At 60.3% G+C, this 20,652-nt stretch overlaps 1 protein-coding gene across 1 annotated transcript in view; it reads right to left on the bottom strand.

Annotated features, from left to right (window-relative positions):
* Positions 1-20,652, bottom strand: part of ITPR3 (inositol 1,4,5-trisphosphate receptor type 3) — a gene marked incomplete at its 5' end in the record, with an annotated part of 65,590 nt that overhangs the window by 2,231 nt on the left and 42,707 nt on the right. Inside the window, 33 exons of the mRNA XM_082847606.1 lie at positions 558-723; positions 1,500-1,627; positions 1,714-1,818; positions 2,284-2,476; positions 3,147-3,311; positions 3,993-4,165; positions 4,555-4,680; positions 4,923-5,115; positions 5,212-5,322; positions 5,887-5,973; positions 6,063-6,164; positions 6,287-6,382; positions 6,862-6,972; positions 7,118-7,318; positions 7,573-7,757; positions 7,910-8,084; positions 9,286-9,455; positions 9,564-9,654; positions 9,784-9,892; positions 10,045-10,193; positions 10,730-10,920; positions 11,482-11,602; positions 13,368-13,493; positions 13,604-13,729; positions 13,981-14,232; positions 15,308-15,508; positions 15,591-15,713; positions 16,500-16,625; positions 17,012-17,086; positions 17,163-17,327; positions 18,310-18,475; positions 19,911-19,968; positions 20,492-20,621. Coding sequence (XP_082703732.1) covers positions 558-723; positions 1,500-1,627; positions 1,714-1,818; positions 2,284-2,476; positions 3,147-3,311; positions 3,993-4,165; positions 4,555-4,680; positions 4,923-5,115; positions 5,212-5,322; positions 5,887-5,973; positions 6,063-6,164; positions 6,287-6,382; positions 6,862-6,972; positions 7,118-7,318; positions 7,573-7,757; positions 7,910-8,084; positions 9,286-9,455; positions 9,564-9,654; positions 9,784-9,892; positions 10,045-10,193; positions 10,730-10,920; positions 11,482-11,602; positions 13,368-13,493; positions 13,604-13,729; positions 13,981-14,232; positions 15,308-15,508; positions 15,591-15,713; positions 16,500-16,625; positions 17,012-17,086; positions 17,163-17,327; positions 18,310-18,475; positions 19,911-19,968; positions 20,492-20,621 — 4,696 coding nt within the window. The remainder of the gene's footprint in view (positions 1-557; positions 724-1,499; positions 1,628-1,713; positions 1,819-2,283; positions 2,477-3,146; positions 3,312-3,992; positions 4,166-4,554; positions 4,681-4,922; positions 5,116-5,211; positions 5,323-5,886; positions 5,974-6,062; positions 6,165-6,286; positions 6,383-6,861; positions 6,973-7,117; positions 7,319-7,572; positions 7,758-7,909; positions 8,085-9,285; positions 9,456-9,563; positions 9,655-9,783; positions 9,893-10,044; positions 10,194-10,729; positions 10,921-11,481; positions 11,603-13,367; positions 13,494-13,603; positions 13,730-13,980; positions 14,233-15,307; positions 15,509-15,590; positions 15,714-16,499; positions 16,626-17,011; positions 17,087-17,162; positions 17,328-18,309; positions 18,476-19,910; positions 19,969-20,491; positions 20,622-20,652) is intronic.

Below are 20,652 nucleotides of genomic sequence, written 5' to 3'. Positions count from 1 at the left end.
GGACATTGTTCTTGGGCTGAAAGTTCTGATGAATGCAGGCAACAGCCCCCTCTGGGCTCTTTAGGTCACTTCTATTTAGAGCAGCAGCCACACAGCCATGGAGCCCCCGCCCTGCCGCAGCACAGAGGGGACCATGGGAGCAGACGCCAGGATCCCGGGGGCCGGGGAGCCGGAAGAGCTTGGATGAGGGTCCTGTCCTACAGGGGCCCACCTGCTTCTTTGCCTGCGGTAGCTGTGAGGGGACCTGCACTTCATACCTAGGGGGTGGGGAGAAAGGCCCTGGACTGAGACCAGAGGCTTGAGGCCACTGACCAGGCTCGTTTCCTCATCTGAGACCCAGAGAGTTTAAAGGGAGGATTTCTGAGGCCCTTTCCCACTCCCTTCTATGACTCCAAGTTCGGGTAGGGTCCTGTTCTCCCCAGTTCTGGGATGAGAGAACAGCCACCAAGCCGTTGGCCCCAGGGCAGGGCTCCCCGGTGGCCACAGGAATCTGGGAAGGGCCAGACTGAGGCCGACAACGACGGCCACGGCCTCCTCGGGCAAGAGCCCAGCCTCACCACAGATGAAGCACGTGGTCTTGAGAATTTCTTCCTTCTTCTGCTTCTCACTGCGCAAGTCGGCAAAGGTGTCGATGATCACCCCAAAGATGAGGTTCAGCACGATGATGATGACAATGAAGAAGAACAGAAGGTCATAGACCACGCGGGCCGGGAAGAGAGACTCCTACGGGGGGAAGGCAGGGAGGCTGGGGTCAGCAGCCCCCATCGGAAGGGAATAAGGGCATCTGGCTCCCAGGGCCCTGAAGACGGCAGAGAGGACCCAGCCTCACCACACACAATGAGAATCACAATCAGAGGCCCTGAGTGTGGATGAGGACTCAGCGGCCGGGATGAGGCCCTCGAGGAGTCTGGCGTGGGGAGCCAGGCCTGCGGGCATGGCCCGCCCCTGACTGTTGGTTAGGGGAAGAGCAGCTCTGAACTCCTCTGCCTGCCCTCAGGATACCTGGTCTCACTCGTTCTAGAAACCCTCTGGCCAAGGAGAAGCTTCTCACCCTTGTGCCACTAGGGACAGACTGACATTCTGAGAACGTGGGGCTGCCCAAGCCAAACCCTGAGGCCTCCTTATGGAGCCAGCCCGGCTTCCCCACCCTGCCTACCCTGGCTGCGGGCCAGGGCTCTGCCTCTCAGATGAAGCCGCTGTGGCCGGGGACCCGCCCGCTGCCTGACTCACGGCTTCCCTAGCCGGGGAAAGCCGGGTGCCAAGGTCTTTCCTCAGAGCGTCTACAGTGAGCTGGTGGGGATGCCTGGGTAGACAGGGGCCTGGATAGCTCAGCTACACCGTAACCGCACGGGACTGGGCGGGACAGCGGGGAGAAGGGGACGCAAAGGTGCAGGGACTCGCAACCCTGAAGATGGAGGGAGGCCAAGCTGCTCTGCTGGCCATGACCTGAGGGCGGGGCCGGGCCCCCGTGGACTGGGGAGGGGGCAGGGGGCGCTCACGTCTTTGGAGGGCTTGCGGAGAATGTCGCCCACACCGCCACCATTGCGCAGCCCGTGGTTCATGACGGTGACGATGCACATGAGCAGGGTGTCACAGGCCCGCTCCGTGCTGTCCAGCTCCTCATCCTCTGCAAGCAGGGCGTGTGCTCAGCCCCGGGCCAGGCCACCTGCCTCTGCCCGCACCGCACCTGACTCCCAGGACGACTGCCCTCACCTGCCAGGACCTCGGGCACCACGACCCCTGAGACACAGTCCATGTTGTCCCCACTGCAAGTGTCCACAAATGTGGCAGCTCCATGTGGCATCCCCAGGGGGCTGGCTGGAGGGGACAGGATCAAGATCAGGAGGCGCAAGGACTGTCCTCATCATCTCCCCAGTTCTGGGCCCAACATCACATCCTCCAGGAAGCCTGCCCTGATCCTACCAGTTCCCCATTGCCTGGCTACAGTGAAGGGTCTCCATGTACCTGCCCCCGCCGGGCTGTGCTCCAAGGGCCAGGAGGGGGGTCTGCACCCCTAGCCCTGGCGCACCGGCAGCTCCCACAAGTACTGAGTTTAACATGAACCACAGGATCTTCAAACAAGAGCAACCCAAGGCACCCCCACTCCCTCAGTCTGTCCAGGGAAGAGGGAGGCAGTGAGCTAGACCCCCACCCAGAACCCAAGAGGAGAAACTGAGGCAGGGGGCCTGGTGGGATAAGCGCTTCCAGGCCCTGGTCCCAACTCCAGCCACTTGTGCAGGCCCCTCATCCCCACACACCCGCCCAGGAGAGGCGCCCCCAGACCTCTGGAGTGGTTGCTGGGCAGTCGATCGACCTCGAGAATGAAGTCATCCTTGAGGAAGAGGAAGCCAACAATGGAGAAGAGGTAGACCAGGATGAGGGCCAGCAGGGCGGTCAGCAGGATGGAGCGGCCGTTGCGGGTCACACTCTTGATGACATTGAACAGCGTCTCTTCGCGGTAGATGAGGTCAAAGAGCTGGAGGGCAGAGATGGGGCCGCCGCTGGACCCACGGGCTGCCTGCCTACCAGTGGTTCCCCCCGCCTCCCCCAGCGGTGTCTGCTCTTGGGCAGGCGGAACCAGGCTGGCGGGCCTGTTGGGGCCGTCGTCTCTGAGGAACCTGGAGTTCCAAGGCCCAGGAAACGGAGAGGTCCAGGAGAAGGCTAGAGGGTGGAATGGCCAGCGCATACCACATGCAGCAGGAGAAGGATGGCCAACACTTGCGGTGTGCTTGCTATGTGCCAGGACACACTCTACACAACTGTTGAGTGTTAGCTCACTTCATCCTCACAGTTATTCTAAAGGGCAGGTGCCGTTAATTATCCCCATTTTACAGATGAGGAAACTGAGGCACGGGCAGTTAAGAAACCTGCCCAAAGTTACACAGCTAGGAGGGGCCACGCTGGGATGTAAACCCAGATGGTCTGGCTCAAGAGTCCAGGCTTGGACCCCCACTGTACAGGGGAGATGGGGCCATGAGTAGATATCAGGGCCTTGAAGGCCAGGCTGGGGTCCAGCGGAGGAGGACACTGGAAATCCACTCCTCCCAGCCCAGCAGCAAGAGGCCTGGGGATGGGGAACTGTTAGCAACTGGCAGGAAGCCCCAACTGCCTGCCCCTGCCCCTGCCCAGCCCCACCCACGCCTCACCAGGATGCTGTAGAAGAGCTCATGGGCGAAGAGGCCCAGGACACTCGTCAGGATGTAGCCCACGTGGTACAGGAACTCCATGTCCATGACCATGGCCTTATAGCCCCGGATGAAGGTGCCACGGTTGCCCACGAAGCTCACCACGAACACGATCTTGTTGGTCAGCTGTGGGCAAGTGCAGGGCATGGGGGTCAGTGCCCTACCACCCACCCTGAATCTCTACCCCTGCTGCCAGGCCCAGCCGGTGCCTAGAGCAGAGGCGAAGGCTGGGTCTTCAGGGGAGTGGATCTGAGCTGGTCCTGCTCAGCCTGGCAAACACAGCCTTAATGAAAATGCTTCCTGAAATGCATCTGAGCTTCTGGGACTAGAATAGAGGAGAAGCACCTTGGGTCCCCAGCTCCAGGAAGAAAGTGAGATGCAGATAAACGAGAATGGGTCAGAGAAGACCGTCCTTAGCCTTTACGGTGACTAGGCAAGTTAGGAAAAGGCACCCCCCACGTGCTCGAGACACTTTATTTCTACCTGTCAGGAAACTGTCATAACACATAAATCTTTGATGTCCTCAATATGCCTTCAGGCAGTGCACAACTAACACTGGGAACCCAGCAGCCCTGAAGCTGGTGCTCCAAAGCGGCTCCTGGCCGGCTGGCTCTGAGTGCCTGCTGCCCCGAGTTGTCCAGGGGAAAGAGGAGACAGAGTGGTCCCAGCCTCGGGTCTATAATGAGCTTGGGATCCCAACACAGGGACCAGGGGGAAGGGGCAGAGCAGCAGGCCAGCTTCGGGTCCAGCTGCGTGACAAGCCCAGGAGGGGTTGGGGGTGGGCGGTGGGGGCCCTCTGGCACTCACGTTGAGGGCACCCAGGATGTTGAGCGTGGGCCCAATGCCCAGGTAGTAGATGGAGCGCAGGATGAGCGCCACGATGAGGGGGCGGATGCTATAGCGCTTGGTGAACAGCGCCGCGATGGAGAAGCAGATGAGGATCCAGAACAGCAGCGAGATGAGGGGGGAGCCCAGCACACCTGGGGGCAGGGAGCAGGGACAGGGCGGCTTGCTCAAGCCCACCCACCCAGCAGACCCCAAGAAGCCACCCCTTTCTGGGAGCCTTCCCTGTAAGTTCCTGCTCACCTGGCTGTAGGGCCCCGCCCATCACACCTGCATCTGGAGGCCTAAGGTAGGAGGCCCTCTCCATCTGCTGCTACCGTAACTGGTCTCTGCCTTGTATGTGTGTGTGCTGTCTCCAGAGGTCAAGGACCCTATCCATCCCCGCGATGAGGTGCAGAACCCAAAGGCCGGTGAAGGGGCTGCTTCTCCCCACTCTGCATCCAGTCCCCTCAGGCCTGGCCAGCTCACATCAGAGGAGGGAGCATGGAAGGCTCAGGGCCGCCACCTGCCAGCCCTGTGTCCTCACCTGTGGATGCACCCTCCACGTAGGGGTAGAAGAAGGCGATGATGATGTTGATAAAAACCGCCAGGTTGAAGGAGATGCTGCCCCACAGGGTCATGCGGCGGGAGAACCAGTAGATGAGTGGCATGCCTGGGGGAGGAGGTGACGGGGCCAGGGTAAGGGGGGCCCCTGATTAACATCATCTGCCCACCCCATACCAGGCCGCAGAGCCTGCACAAGCTCCAGGCCCCACTTCAGGAGGAAAACGTGATCGGAGCCCTCCTTGGGGCAGGGGTGGGACCCCCGCCAGCAGGCGAGGGAGGCATCAGGGGCATCAGTGAGCGGCTCCAGCGCCCCACCCCCGCCCTCCTGCCGGCCCGCAGGGTCCTCACTGCGGAGCTTGCGCTGCCACTCCATCTCGTTGTGCAGGAAGGAGGACTGGTCGAAGAAGTCGCTCACTTTGCTACCCTGCTCATCCTGCTCGGTGGTGGTGAACAGCCGGTGCTTGGTCTCCTCCGTCAGGAACTGGCAGATGCCAGGCACCGGGAACACGATCTGCTCCATGCTGCGGTCCTGCCGCACGATCTGGACGCACACGGGCACCTGGTCACATCTGAGCTGTGGCCCCCAAGGGCCCAGCCCTCAGCTGTTCTCAGGCCCCCAGCTGTTCTCAGGTCCCACCTCTATCTGAGACGTGTGGTTCTCATAGTAGGCCAGGGGGTCCTCCTCTTCCTCCTGTGCCGGTGCTGAGGACTTGAGCATCTGTGACAGCTGCTTGTTGTTGAGGCTGAGCTGGGGGCGGGGGGGAGGGGATGCCGAGGTCAGGCCCACCCCCACCTCCATGCCGGGGCCCAGCTCTGAACTACACCCCACTGAGTGACCCCCCAGCTAGACCAGATCCAGCCCCAAAGTGGGAGACAATCCTATAGGACAGTCAGCACCCTCCACAGTCCTGCCCAGGTGCACCGCTAGGTCCTGCTCCAGGCTGCCAGACACCCCAGACCCACACCGCAGCCTTGCTCCCACTCCTCTGTCCCAGTGACATCCCTGGCCACCAGGCCGGCTCCCACCGGTCCTCAGCCCCGCCCCCAATTCTGAGCTGGCTCTTTACTCAGGTTCAAGCCAAGGCCTTGGGCCACAGGTCTGCCCTAAGTTCCTGGCCCTGCCCCCAGCCTCATCCCAGACTCCAGCCAGGATCTGAGGTCTCAGCTCTGCCCTCAGCCCCGCCCCCGAGTCATAGCCACGCCCTCCAACTCCTAGCCGCACCCCCAATACTATCCCATCCAATCTCCCACCCAGCCCCGCCCCTAGATCTAAGCCCCGCCCCACACCCAGCCCTATCCTCTGGGCCCCCACCATGGAAGAGATGCCCTCGGCCTCCTCCTCTTGGATGCGCTTCACGGGCTTCAGCAGGTGCTGCAGCTGCTTGTTGTGCCTGGAGAGCTGAGTGAGATGGCAGCGCAGAGTCACTGGGTCGTGGTTGCCGGTGGGAGCGTGGCCGCTAGGGCGGGGCCGTGGGGTGGGGCCGGTACCTGCAGCGCCAGGATGTAGATGTTGTGGCCCACTTCACGAGGGCTCACGTCCGAGTTCTCACGCTCCTCCTCCTGCAGGTAGGCCTTCTTGATGACGTCCACCTGCCGGGGCAGGGGCTGCTGAATGCCCTCTTCCTGGGGCGTAGGGCGGGCTGGGCTCTGATCCCCAGCCCCGCACACCCCACCTGGTCCACCTCCCCACCTGACCGCCAGCCCAGCCTCACCAGCTCCTGGGGCCGCAGGCTGATGAGGATGCGCTCGGCGTTTTCACTGTCGTGCCGGCTCTCCATCAGAGCCAGGAGCAGCTTGGAGGCGTTGTCCTGGGGGAGAGGAGGGAGGGACAGGCCACAGTCTGAGGGCCCCCGCCACCCCCTCCACTGACTACTCCGTAACAGCCTCTCTTGGCCCGTAAGTCCCATGGCCTTCTTGTTCCCCACTTACCCCCAGGGCTTGCTGTGAGAAGGATGCTACGTATCTAGTCCACCCACAGGCCACCTTCCCCCACCCTGTGCACCCCCCAGACAGCAGACACAGACACAGGAGGCCCTCGGATAAGCCCAGAACATGTCTGCTTCTAGAGCAAGTGTACATCCAACACGTTTGCTCACACATGCACTTGTGTGTACAAACATGCACACATCACACAACTGCACATCACCCATGCTTGCACACGTGATGCCCACACTGCACACACACACACACACACACAATGCTAACATCACACACACCAGCATGTACACTCAACACACGCATCACATGCACACCCACGCATGCTCACGTGGGCTGCCAAGGGCCCCACCTTGAGTTGCAGCACCAGGTCCATACGGTACTTGCACAGGGGACTGATGTCATTGAGAATCAGCGCGGTGATGATGTCTATGCCATTGGACTCGTGCGTCACGATGCAGGTCTGGCGGGAGGCAGGGGTGGCGGGTGACACGGGGCCTGGTCCCCCTCAGAATCGTGGCAGCTCCAGGGGCCTCGGTCTGTCCCCTGCCCGGCCTGCTCCATCCTCCCCCATGTCCACGCTGCCAGGCGCCACTCCGACGGCTCACCTGGTTCTCGTGGCAGGGGCCCTGGCAATACTCGGTGAGGGTCTCCAGGGTCTGGATGACGAGGCCCACGTTGTCCTCGTTGATGTAGAGCCCCAGCAGCCCCAGACCGCCCGTGGTGCTGCCGCACATGATGTCCAAGAACTGCAGAGTCTCGCACACCAGGTTGTAGTTGGTCTTGTTGTTCTGGCAGCGCAGGAAGTTCTAAAGAGCACAGGAGGGGGGGGCATGGCATCGCTGCAGCAGGGAGGGAGGGGCCCTCCTGGGGACCGTGATGCTGCAGGCTGCAGGGGTGGGGGCCTTGCCGGCCTCAGAGCAGTGGTGCCCAGGCCGGATGCGAATGCGGGGCACAGAGTATGGGCGGGGTCGGGAGGTGGGGCAGGCCCAGGGAGGCGGGGCACGTGTCGGGAGGCAGGGCCGGGAACAGGGAGGCGGGGTCAGATGGAGCAGGGCCTCACCTGCAGGTCCCGGTTGTGGTTCTCACACAGCAGCTGCAGAAAGCGCAGGATGGGCTGCATGATGAGCACGGACGTGCCCATCTCGTTGCTCTGCACGCGCTCGCCCACCTCATGCCCCTGGCGCAGGCTGGGGCCCAGCGAATAGCGGGATGAGGAGCTGGGCATCCAGAAGGAGGCCACGCGACCTGCAGGGTGAGGCCTGGTTAGGCTGGGGCTGCGGGGAGCCGCCAGACCCTCACCCCCACCCTCTGTTCCCACCCTCAGTCCCCAGCCTTGTGCCCACGTCCTCATCCCTGGGGCCCGTGACCCCACTCACCCTGCACCCTCTGAGCCTGACCTTTGGCGGTGGGGTCAGCTGGCTCCCGGTCCTCGCGCGGCTGGCTGCCCAGGTCGCTCATGTTGACGGCCACTGTGGACTTGGTCTCCTGCTGGGCCCGTTTCATGCGGTCGTGCAGCACCTTGAAGAAGCGCTCTGACTTCTTGTCGCTCGTCATCAGGTTGTAGAAGGATTTCTGCGGGTGGACAGTGAGACAGGGGGCAGCCTCAGCACCAGGCCTGGCTCTAAGCAGCCCTCGGCGAGACCCGGGGGCTCCATCCCGTGTTGCAGGGACAAGGTGGCGGAGACAGAGACGCCCCTGTGCCCTGCGCCTAAGGCTGGGGCGGGGGGCAGTCAGGACCAGCAGAGGTGGAGGAGGAAGGGCCAGTGATGCTGGAGGCCTGCACTAGCTTCCTACCCACCTGCATCTGCCCTTGACCTTCCGTCAGTTCCCCACACAGCAGCTAGAGGGGTCTCTCTGAAGTCTAAGTCACGTCCTTCCTCTGCTCAAAACCCTGAATCTTCCCCAGGGGCAGGCCTGGGCCCACAGTGCCCACGAGGCCACGTGATGGCCTGCCACCTCCCTGACCCCAGCTCCTCCCATTCACCCCTCCTCCACCCCCTCCAGCCACATCAGCCACTTCCCCTTCACGGCCTTCTGCTGCAGGCTCTGCCCCGTGCGCCCTGCCCCACTTCACGTGCTCACTTCCGGGTCCTCATTCGAACGGTCCCCTCTCAGGGGTCTTACCCATCACTCTTTCTGAGATATCACTGGCCCAGAACTCCTGAAGCCCCCTGCCTGAATTATCACCATCCAGCATGCTCTCCGTATTACGCAGGGATTGCAGTTAGCGACTGCTGTCCCCACTAGGATACGAGTACCAAGAGAACATGGGTTTTGTCTCTTTCCTTCACTGCTGAATCCTTAGTGCCTAGAACACTGCCAGACACATAGAAGGCACTTACTAAATGCAGACTTACGGGAAGGATGAGTGAGTGAGTAAATAAATGAATGGAGATAAAATAATCAGAGAGGGCTTTTGGAGATAGTCGGCCTTTACCTGGACACCAAAGGCTGAGGATGTGGAAGAGGAGGGAAGGAGACCTGAGCAGAGGCTGAGAGGCAAGAATGGTGGACTAATAGGGGGCGGGATGGTGGGCGACAGGTCCAGGCCCGGCTGGAGCAGGGCGGGGGTGTGGGATAGAAAAGGGCCACGTGACACGGGGGCAGATATGGGAGGCAGAGCCTCCCATGAGTAGCCGGACTCGCACTGGCCGCCAGCACCCAGCCCTGCAGCCCCACCCCCATGGCCTGGGGACTGGCACACTGTCCCCCTCCTGAGCAGGGGGCATCACCCGAGGAGGTGAGCCCCCCGCAGCCCGGCCCCCCTCCACACCTGGATCTCGGTGTTGCCGCCGTCCAGCAGGCGGATGGCCAGGCCAATGCTCTCCTGGAAGATCTTCTCGTTCTTGGTGCTGGTGATGAGGTCACACACCAGCTTGGTGGCCCCCTCCTTGTCCAGCCGGCACTGGGTGGCTGCGATCGCTGACCAGTCTTGGTCCAGGCCTGGAATGGGCAAACGCGCTTAAGGGGGGAGCAGGTGGAGGGAGGGGAAGGAAGGGCCCAGAGCGAATGGGCCTCCCGGAGGCATAGCAGGGGAGACGCGGGACTGACCGGTGCCCATGGGGTCTGGAAGGTCCCCCCGCGAGCTGGACTTCCGGTTCTGGAGGTAGTTTTGCAGCAGCATTTTGCGCAGCTGGTTGCCCTGCAGGGAAGGGAGCAAGGCCTACGGTGGCCCATTTCACCCTCTACCCCCCAGCCCAGCAGCCCTGGTCCTGAGGCCCTGGACCTCGTGGCCAAGCCCGCCCGGCATCCAGCCGACCTGGGCACTCACCCGGTCCCCATACTTGGTCTTCTTAAGCAGCATTTGCTGCAGCGTCCTCAGCACCTTGACACACAGCTTCTCCTCCGACTCCATGAGGTCCTTGGTGTGCTGGATCAGCCTGGCCGGCGGGGAAGGAGGGCACACTTGGGGCGGACCCATCCCCCCTCCAGCTGCTGTTCCTGACCACGGCCCTCTGACCCCATGGGCTTTCCCCGTCCTGGGCCGCTGTGCCCCTGCCACCCCCATGCCCCGGCCCCGCATCCCACTCACTTGGACAGGAAGCCTCCACTCTCACAGCGCTGGTGGGCCTCACTGCCCTCCAGGAAGAGCAACTCGGGCCAGTGCAGGACGTCCACCAGCACGGACAGCTCGGCCTGCACTAGGGGCTTCAGCCGCTCCTCCAGGGCCGTGATGATGTCCTGGGGTGGGTGGCGTGGGGAGGGCAGGGTCACCGCTGGGCGAGATGCAGGCCACCCAGGCCCAAGGGATGAACAGGGCGTGACTGCCGTTCCCCCAACGCCAAAGCGCCCCACGGACTGGCCTGTGCCTGTCTGAGGGGCCCTGGGCCCACGGAGCCACCCAGGACAGAGCATGATGTCTGTCTGCTCAGAGCCCCTGGGCATACCCTGGCTTTCCTCCTATCCCCTTCTCTAGCTCTGTGTGACCTTGGGCAAACCCTTTGCCCCCTCTGGGCCTCGATTTTCTGCCACATGGGGATAGTAACTCACCACACCCCCTCTAGAGGCCAGTGAGACAGTGGACAGAGTGTGTTCTCTAAACACAAAGGTGCTGTTGGGAGCGAAGGGTGTACCGGCCCCCTTCACGAGCACCAGCCCTGGAATGGTGCCCCTCAGTCCCCTGCCCCTAGCAGCCCCCAGGAGTGGACGAGCTGACCAGCCCCTTCCCAGGGAGCGTGGGCAGAACAGGGAGGGACACCCCCCAGCCCCACGCCCACCTGCAGCTTCTCGATGATGTTCTTGTAGTCCCACTGGTTGGGGGTGGGTGTGACGCGGGGGAAGGCCCGCGGGGCCGTCTTGTAGTTGGAGACGTTCCGCTGGGCAGCAACTGCACAGCTGGTGCCACTGCTGAGCAGCGAGCTGATGTGGGCATCCAGGTCCATGGGCAGCGAGATAGCCCGGCCCTTAGCTGAGGGGAGAGGGGACGGGGCGCTGGTGGGGGGTGAGGGCTCAGCCAGAGGGGCCAGGCTCAGGGTCTGTTGCACTGGGGGACAGGGCCTGGGGTGCAGGGGCCCCCACCCTGGACCCCACTTGAACTGAAGTGCCCTCTTCCCTTTTTAGGGTAAAAAGAGGGAATTTTTGCCTCTTCGTTTCCAGCCTGGCTCCACTCTGACCCCTCACCCCTCCACTCTCCCGCCTCCCCTCTCCCCTTCCCTAACTCTCCCTAACAATCTACAGCCTCCCTCCTGCCTGAGACCATCTGAAAGCCCAAGAAACTCTGCTCGGGGGATGTCACCCAGCACTCTCCTCCAGGGAACTGCCTCAGAGGAGAAAACAGCCTTTCTCAATTGCCAAGACGCCAATTAGACACCAAGAAGGACTTACTGAGCACCACCTTGGAGCAGCTGATGGGCGAGCTTCGGGATAAGGTGTTTACTTTGAGGGCGGGCATCCCGAGGGAGGAGAGAGAAGGGGAAGGGAGGAGAGAGAAGGGGAGGGGAGGGGCTGGCCAGTGCCCTAGCACACTCACCCACCATGGCGAGGGTCCGGATGCAGGCCTCCACGGAACCCTTGTGCTGCTGCTGCAGCCACGGACACTCAAGCAGCCGTGTGGTGGACTGCAGCAGCTGCACCACGATCGTCTGGTGTGTCTGCAAGAGGCAACGTGCCTGCTGCCGCAGCCCGGCCCACACTCCACCCTGGGCGGCCCCAGGCTGCTGACCAGAGCCTACTGAGTCTGGGCGTGGGTGGAGGGATAAGGCCTCCGATAGCTACCACGGGCTTTTGTGCCAGTTGGAAAAAGGCACCTCCTTTCCTCTCAGCAGTGCACAACCTGCGCAACTATACATGGCAGCCCTGTGAGAACTCCCCAAGGTCCAGGCCTGGGGCTTATAACCCTATTGCTGACCCTTTTCTTCCTTTAAAAAAATTTCAGATAAATTAATATTGTGGAAAGGGGATATATTTACATGGTTCAAACACCAAAAGGTTATAAGAAAGAATACTTCAAGAAGTCTCGGGGGCTTCCCTGGTGGCGCAGTGTTTGAGAGTCCGCCTGCCGATGCAGGGGACACGGGTTCGTGCCCCGGTCCGGGAAGATCCCACATGCCGTCCGGAGCCTGTGCTCCGCAACGGGAGAGGCCACAACAGTGAGAGGCCCGCGTACCGCAAAAAAAATAATTAATAATAAAGAAGTCTTGGGACTTCCCTGGTGGTCCAGTGGTAAAGAATCTGCCTTACAAGGCAGGGGACGCAGGTTCAATCCCTGGTCAGGGAACTAAGGTCCCATGTGCTTCAGGGCAACTAAGCCCGCGCGCCACAACTACTGAGCTCATGTGCCTCAACTAGAAAGACTGCGTGCCACAAACTACAGGGCCCACGTGCTCTGGAACCTGCGCGCCACAACTAGAGAGAAGCCCGCGCGCCACCACGAAAAATCCTACACGCCTCAAAGAAGATCCCAAGTGCCACAACTAAGACCCAACACAGCCAATAAATAAATAAATAAATAATAAAATCTTAAAAAAAAAAAAGAAGTCTTGACCCCGTCACCCCCATTCTCCCATGCTCTACCCTGTGGCTAATGAGAGGTGCGGAAAGCTGATACACATCACCAGAGTCCCAAAGGGGTCCCAGGGCCCAAACACATATGTGTCAAAACAAGCCCATCCTGGCTGGGAGGGCGGGACCCAGTGTTTTTTCGCTCAGAAGCACTATCCCCGCTCCACCCTCAGTCCCTCTACATATAGGCAGCCCTTTGATTGGTTTCTTGTGTGTCCTTCCAGTGTTTCTTTATGAATTAGGTGGTGTAGCGGGGTCCTTCCTCAAGGGAACCTGGGTCTCTTCCTTTCAAGGGGCTCTGGGCTGTGACCTGGCTCAAGTCTGGGAATTTGGGGATTGAGGGGCTGTGACTCTCAGGGATTCAAGTCCAACACCCGTTCACAGCCTAGAGCTCTTCTGCCTCTGTGGATAAGAAAGGCTTTAGGAAGACTGTCTACCTCTTTCAGTTCTAGGGACACCACGACCAGCTAGCCAACACTGATGATTCTGCGCGTCAGATTCTCCTGCTTCGGCTCTGCCATCCACTGCAGTAATCGTCACACGTTGTCTTCAGTGCATAAGGGCTGCCAGGTGTCCCCGGCTACCCTGGGACCCATCGTACCAAGTGAATTTAGGAATTCCTGTTCTATGGTAATTTCCCCTGTAATTCCCAACCCACGGAAACTGTGAGATAATAAACGTTTGTGGTTTTAAACTGCTATATTTGGGGATAATTTGCTACACAGCATTGATAACTAATACACGTTTATATTCTTCTGCTGTATCTTTATAAGCTACAAGCAATATGAATATATATACTCTGACTCCCGCCCCCACCCCCCGCCCACACAGAAGCCGCCAGCAGCTGGAGCTCACCTGCAGGGAGGTGCTGTTCTCAGAGAACGGGGAGCTGAAGAAGGCGTTGATGGTGTCCAGCACGACGGTCAGCACATACTTCTCCAGGGTGGGGTCAGACAGGCGCTTCTCACGCTTACTGCAGACCTGGGGTAGGAGAGACTGATGCCTGGGGGCCCCTCCACTCCCACCCCCTGGAAGACCGCTGGCCCCCCGCCATGGTCTGTCTGCCAGCCCACACCCCGACAGGCACGGACCCGAGCCATGTCCAGGGTGAAGTTCTCAAAGAGTGTCCAGATGTGGTTGCTGGTATAGATCTCCTTCATCTCCACCTCCGTGTCCACGTAGCAGTGGTTCACAAAGTTCACGTAGGCCATTTTCACCTGGGCAGGCGGGGCCGGGAGGTCAGGGCACGAGCCGGGTCTTCCTCTCTGCGCTTCCCTGATTCCTCCCGACCCTCCCCTTGCTCCTCTGCCCGAGTCCCCACCACCTCCCCACCTCCCAAGCCCTGTCTACTTCCCCCACTTTCCCTCCCTCCCTCCCCCTGCCCCACCCAGCAGGGCTGAGGGGCTGGCTCCCCACCCCCGCACCCTCCCCCAGCCCCCCGGGATCCCCATGTGCACACAGGCCCCACCTCGGTGATGCAGTCCTCGTGTGTCACCACAGACACTACATCCTCCAGGGGCAGCAGGGACGTGCACTTGATCTCGGTGTAGACGTTCTTGCCCTCGGCGCAGGCGGCCAGCAGGTCCACCAGGGAAATGTGGTACATGAGGGGGCTGTGGTCCTCCACGCCGTCCCGGGCAGTCTTCATCATGTCTAGCAGGTGGGCCAGCGAGGCCTTGTCGTTGTAGAACACGACCACGTCGTCACCTGCGTTGGTCAGCTGTGGGTGGGAAGGGGGCACATCAGACCCCCTCAGTCCAGCAGGCTCGGGGCCCCAGCCCTCTCCTGTGCTTCCCAGGGAGAGACTGGGACTCTGGGACTCTGATTCCAGCCCTCACCCGACACTTAGGAAAACCCTCCCGTGCTTGAGTTTCTGGGGTTCCCTGACCCTTGGGACATCCCTGCCCGCTGCCCGATGTCTCAGGCCCTCTGCTGTTAGCTAGGACACCGAACCCCAGACTCAGGAAGTCCCCCCTCCTCTAAGGAAAGAAATCCCACTTGGGCTTGTCTCAGAGGCGCCTCCTCCAGGAAGTCCTTTGTAATCCCACCCTCTCCCGGCTCACCCTCTCTCTCCCCTGTGCTCCCATAGCTGTAATTTAAACCCTCGAGGAGCATACACTGCAGCCCTCTGGTGTCGGTGATTAGGTTAGTCACGGTCATATAATAATAGCAATTAATAATTGACACTGCACAGCACTTCCAGACACGACGTCTCATTGATAAGTCCCTCATCTCACTTGAGCGTGTGCTCCTTTCTCTCCCTGCTCCTCCCCACTCTGAGGTGCTCCAGAGCAGAGAGCATGTCTGTTCCAGATTTGGATTCAGCCCTTCACCCCTTGTTTACTGAGTACCTACTATGTGCCAGACCCTGGGGCCCCAGCAATGAGCACAATAGCTGTGATCCCTGTCCCCCCGGCACACTGCCCTCGGAGCTTTCATGTGACTGATTTTCCCCAAGGATACATGGTCCTTGGTACATAGCAGGTGCCTCATGATTTGTAAATAAACGACAATAAATGATAAACGACAATAAATGATAAATGAAGGAATGAGTTCTCTCAGGCCCGTTACCTGAGTTCTACAAGGCGCCTAATTTCTCCTGGGCCTTGCTTGAGTCCTGTTAGGCCGCAGCCCAAGTTCTGCTAGACCAGCCTCTGTGTCCTCAGTTCTCCCCCAAGTCCCCTCCACAGCCCAGCACCCCAAGGCCTCTCTATGACCCACTGTCTGACTCCTCCAAGTCTGGGTCCTGCCTGCCCACTGCCCGAGTTCCCCGAGCACCCCTCGGCCGCCCTCACCTCGGTCATGATCATGTCCTGGCACTTCTTGACGTACTTGCCCTCGGCCTTGATGACGGTGTGCAGGAAGTCCAGGTACTGCACGTGGCGCCCGTGGGTGGCCAGCAGGTGCACGAAGTGCTGCAGCACGGGCTCGCCGATCTCAGAGCACAGCTGATAGTTGTTCAGGAAGATGTGCTGCATGGTCTCCGCCTCCAGCAGCTGCAGGGGGGCAGGACGTCCGTCAGAGAGGGGGATCCCGCAGCCCAGCCCTGCCCTGGAGCCCCGGGCCCCGCGCCCTCACCCCTGGCGTGAGGAAGAGGTGCAGGTGCTTGTGCAGCAGGGCCTGGTTGCCGGTGTTCCCAGCGCAGAACTTCTGCAGGAACTGGTGTGTGTAGCGCAGGATCTCCATCATCTTGGCATCGCCCTGGACGCAGACAGGAGGGGAGAGGGTGCTGGGGCCACCACAGGGTGAAGGCCGGGCCGGGTCTGGGGCCAGAGCGCAGACGGGTGTGGGGGTGGGTCAGGGCTCAGGATTGGGACCCCAAGGTGGCCAGGTTCAAGGTGGGTCAGGATATGGAAACGTGTGAGGGACTGAGGGTCAGAGGCTGAGATGAGGCCGGAGTCGGGGAGCAAGGCTAATGGGTCAGGATCAGGTGAACACTGAGGGGGTGTCAGGGTCAAGAGTGGGGTGAAGCTGGAGAAATATCAAGATCAAGATCAGTCAAGGGGAGGGGTCTGTGGTGGAGATGAGGCCATGTCTGCAGTTACGGGCCAGGGTGGGCTTGGGGACAGTCAGGGTAAGAGGTCAGGGTGAGGTACAGAATCCAAGTCATGGGCCAAGGAGAGACTGGAGTCAGATTAGGGTTAACATAGGTCAGGGTAAGGAAGTTGAGGGTCAAAGGTTAAAATGATGCTGAGAGTATGAGGATTAGACCAGAGAGGGAAACAGAAGCTGGGGTCAGAGTCAAGAATCAGGGTGAGACTGGAGTCAATTCAAGGTCAAAGTGGATCAGGATGAGGGGTGGAAGGTCAAAGGTCAAGATGACACTAAGATTGGATTCAGGGGTCAAGGTATGTGGGGCAGGCCAAGGTAAAAGGTCAGGGTGAGGCCGGGTTAGGTCAGCATCAGGGGTTAGTGTGTGGTTTGGGTTGGGTCAGGGTTCAGGGTGAAGCTGCCCTGGGGAGTCAGAGGTCAGAAGTCGGGTGTCACCTTGTCATAGGGGATCTGCAGCAGGTCCAGCATGACCTTGTGGGCATCCATGTTCTTGAGCAGCCGCTGCTGTTTCTTCCTCATCTGCTCCCCGACGCCACACATCTTGTTCAGCCGCTCCAGGATCTGGGGGAGGGGAGGGTGAGCCCAGGGCCCCTTCCCACTTCCTCAAGCTTCCCCTCTGCCCGACCCACCCCTCAGCCGGCCACAGCCAAGCCCCAGCTCACACCGGGGACAGGAAGAGGGAAGGAGGCCACGGCCGCTGAATCAGATCCCTGAAGCAAGGCAGGAAAGAACTAAATGCCCAATTCCACCCATCAAAGCTAACACAACAACATGACTGTAAGATGGAATTTCATTAAGTTCCTTCGGCTTTAAAATAATTCCATCTGGACCTTGGCAGAGTTGTTTTCAACACTCAAGGAAAGCTGGAGGATATCTTCCAAGGCGGCGGGGAGCGGAGGCGGAAGAGGCCGGCCCGCAGACCCACGCCCAAGGACCCAGCCACTCACGCCCTTGACGATCTGGTAGTTCTCGCTGCTCTTCTCCCCAGGCGGGTGCAGAAAGCCCTCCTCGTCCGCGGGCCGCTGGGGGCACAGGGAGCGGGGTCAGCCAGGCCCAGCCCTCGCGGGGGCCCTGCCCCCACTCCCGCACCCCGCACACCTCCTTCTTGTCTTTGGCGGCGCCTGCCTCCACCTCCTCGCCCTTGCCGCTGCCCTTCTTGTCCACCCACAGCTCCGACTTCTCCACCATGGTCCGCAGCCGGTCCAGCTCCGACTTGATCACCTTATAGTTCTCCACGTCCTGGGCTGAGATCAGCAGCTGCACCTGAAGGTCAAGGACAGGCGTGCCTGGTGAGAGAGCACCCCCAGGTCCATTGCCTCATAGAGACTCCCGGCGCTGCACTATCCCGGCCTCTCTGCTCCCAGCATCTCCACTCTACAACTGCTCCTCTCCACCGAGCCAGATCCTACTCGGAAGTTATGACTCTGTTCTAAGTCCACTGCTTCCAGGAAGCCTTCCCTGATGGCCACAGGCTTCCCTGCACCCCCGGTCATGAGCTGTGTCATCATCAGCCTTCAGTTATTCACTGACTCGTGTCACGTGCTGCTGTGGCCTGTCAGTTGTTCACGCAAAACCTGAACAGGGCGGGGCAAGGCATACTGACATCACTGAATGCTGGGAACTGAACCCTGACTCCTATTCCACCTTACCCGCTCTGGGTCAGTGGGTAAGGGAAGAAAGCTAAAGCCCCCTGGGCCTCAATTTCTCCCACCTGTAAAACAGGAATGAGAGTAGAAACCACGCTGTCGGGGCTGCTTGGAGAATTACATGAATGCAAGCCCAGTGCTAAGTGCCTGGTACATGGCGCTCGCTCATTAAATACCACTCCCCTCTCACAGGGAGCGGTCGAGACCACATGACATCACAGTGACAAAGCCAGCCCCCTTGGTGAAGGCTGAGTGCGCACTAGGCATGATTCAAAGCACTTATTAGCAAAGGTGCACGTGATAGAGTGTGCAATCTGTAAAGTGCTGTCCACCTCATAAGACATGACAGGCCTGGAGCCAGGCTAAGAGGAGACTGAGGCGGCCAAGACGTAGCTCCCCCTTTAAGGGGCTCGGCAAGGCCAAACACCCCAGGGAGGCATCTCGAGCTGCCCCGGGGCTGTGAGCTGCTCCGTCCTGGCATCCCCGCCTAGCGTCCAGTCTGCAGCCCACCTGCTCGGTGCCTGCTGGCTCCCGAGAAGCCCCCTGGGGCCTTCCTCCCGCTCCCCGAGGGCCGGGCGCTCTGGCAGGGGAGCCAGCACCTGCTCGAAGGTGTGCATGGCCTCCTGGCGCTGGCTGAAGTGCTTGAAGAGCAGCTGCAGGGCCCCCGAGACCAGGGGTGCGTAGTCGTGCATGGTGAGGTGGATGAGCACGCGCAGGAACACGCGGCCACCCTCGTCGTCCACCTCCAGCATGCTGCTCGTCCTCCTGTTGGGGGGGGCGGGGAGGAGGGTGATGGGGGCACGGCCGGCGCCTTCCTGGGGCCCAGGGGACAAGCAGGCTCCCTGCCACCCATTAGGTAGCCGTGGTACCCCATGTCACGCTGGCTAAAAATATTGATGTTTCCTCCTCACTTTGCAAACAGCTGTCACCCTGAGTACCCCAGGGATCCCTGTGTCCCCTGAGGTCCCACACAACAGCTGAGGCAGGGACTCTTCACAGGGGACCCACAGACACCCCCAAGGGATGCATGGCTAGAGGCTGGGGCTGTGAACAGAGGTGGGGGGAAACCTCCATCTTTCTTTTCACCAACCTCTCACCAAAACGTAGCATTTCCTTCAGTGAGAAAAAATTAGCGGTACCTGTGACTTTGTCACCAATAAAAAAATCACAGATGTTTTCCCATCACCTAAGAGTTGCTATAGAAATTGCAAAATATCATTTACAGTCATCAAGACTTCAAAGTAATGGTACTAATTACACCCCAGGCACGGATTATTATTTAATGTGCTAATAGAGAGGCACACATATATAACTGTCACTTCAAATTTGTTTTCTCCAGTATTTTGATAACTGCATCTCAATGCCATTGGTTTCCTTTGTAATTTTGTGTGCACTATTTTATGAATTTAAAAACGCCATTCTGGGAATTCCCTGGTAGTCCAGTGGTTAGGACTCAGCGCTTTCACTGCCGTGGGCCCGGATTCAATCCCTGGTCGGAAAATTAGGATCCCGCACGGCGCAGTCAAAAATAAAAAAAAATTTTTAAAAAGGGCTTCCCTGGTGGCGCAGTGGTTGAGAGTCTGCCTGCCGATGCAGGGGACACAGGTTCATGCCCCGGTCCGGGAAGATCCCACATGCCGCGGAGCGGCTGGGCCCATGAGCCATGGCCGCTGGGCCTGCGCGTCCGGAGCCTGTGCTCCGCAAAGGGAGAGGCCACAACAGTGAGAGGCCCGCATACGGCAAAAAAAATAAATAAATAAAAAATAAAAACGCCATTCTGAGAAGGGAGCCAAAGCCTTCACCAGACGCCAAAGGCATGGCACAGAAATAGTTAAGAGCCCCCAGCTCCTGGGGTGACCCTCCCCACCCTGCTCCAGCCCCTGAAGAGCAGGCTGCCCTCCCTGCTGTGGGACACAGGGACATCCCTCCAGCCACCTGGCCCAAGTCCTGACACACAAAGGCACAACTGCCCTGAGGGGAGGCAGGGGGATGACCAGGATGACAGTGGGGCCCAAGTGGTCCCGATATCACTGGGCCTGGGCAGGCAAGGGAGGGTCAGAGTGCAAAGCCGGGGCACCCCCACCCCAGAGCCTGGTAAGGGTCTGCAGGAGGATTAACCGAGGGGGGAGGGGTCTCAAGCCTGTGTCCGCATCACCCACCCAACCCCATCCACAACCCCCAGCCTCAACCCTGGCCTCACCCCACTCCAAACATGGCCTCCGCCTGCTCCCCGATGCGGTCCAGGTTCATGTTGGCGGCTGTGGGGAGCAAGAGGGCGCAGATGAAGGCAAGTGGCTGGTCCATGTCCAGGAAAGATGGGGAGCACTGGGGAGAGGGGGCAGGGAGACGCCCAAACCACCCCCTTCCCCACACTGGCTGGTTGGCAGCCCCTCTGCCTGACTCTTCTGGCGGCAGAGGTGGGACCAACCAGGGCAGGGACCAGATCAGCCGCCCTGCCCTGCCGGGGCGAGCAGAGCTCTGGGCTGGGGGTGCTGGTCCGGCTCAGCCTCTGACCAACTGTGGCCTTGGGCAAGTCCCTGCCCCGCTGTGGGCCTCAGTTTCCCCATTTAGGAAATGGAGGGGATGACCCCTGCCCCGTGCCCTCATTGGGGCAATTAAATGAGACAATGGAGAGGAAAGGCCCTTGCAGACTGGGAAATGGGGGCAGGGCTGGGGAGCTGGCCCGAAGTGACCCCAGGCCGCAGCCCACTGCTGTGTACCCCTGGGCGAGTCACACAGCCTCGGCATGAAGTCAGGGTGAAGGGAAGGGTGGGGGCTCACTGGCGGAGTCGAAGGCCGGGGCTGTGCCATCAGCCCCGTTGTCCTGCATGGGAAACACCTCCACAAACTCCTTCTTGAAGACAGACAGCAGGTATGAGATGCGGTAATCCAGGCGGACATTGAGGATGAACTGGAGAAGGAGGAGAGGATGGGGTGAGGAC

Source organism: Leucopleurus acutus (assembly GCF_964270905.1).
Source record: "Leucopleurus acutus genome assembly, chromosome: 10".
Classification (NCBI taxonomy): domain Eukaryota; kingdom Metazoa; phylum Chordata; class Mammalia; order Artiodactyla; family Delphinidae; genus Leucopleurus; species Leucopleurus acutus.
This window is presented reverse-complemented; position numbering and strand designations above follow the sequence as displayed.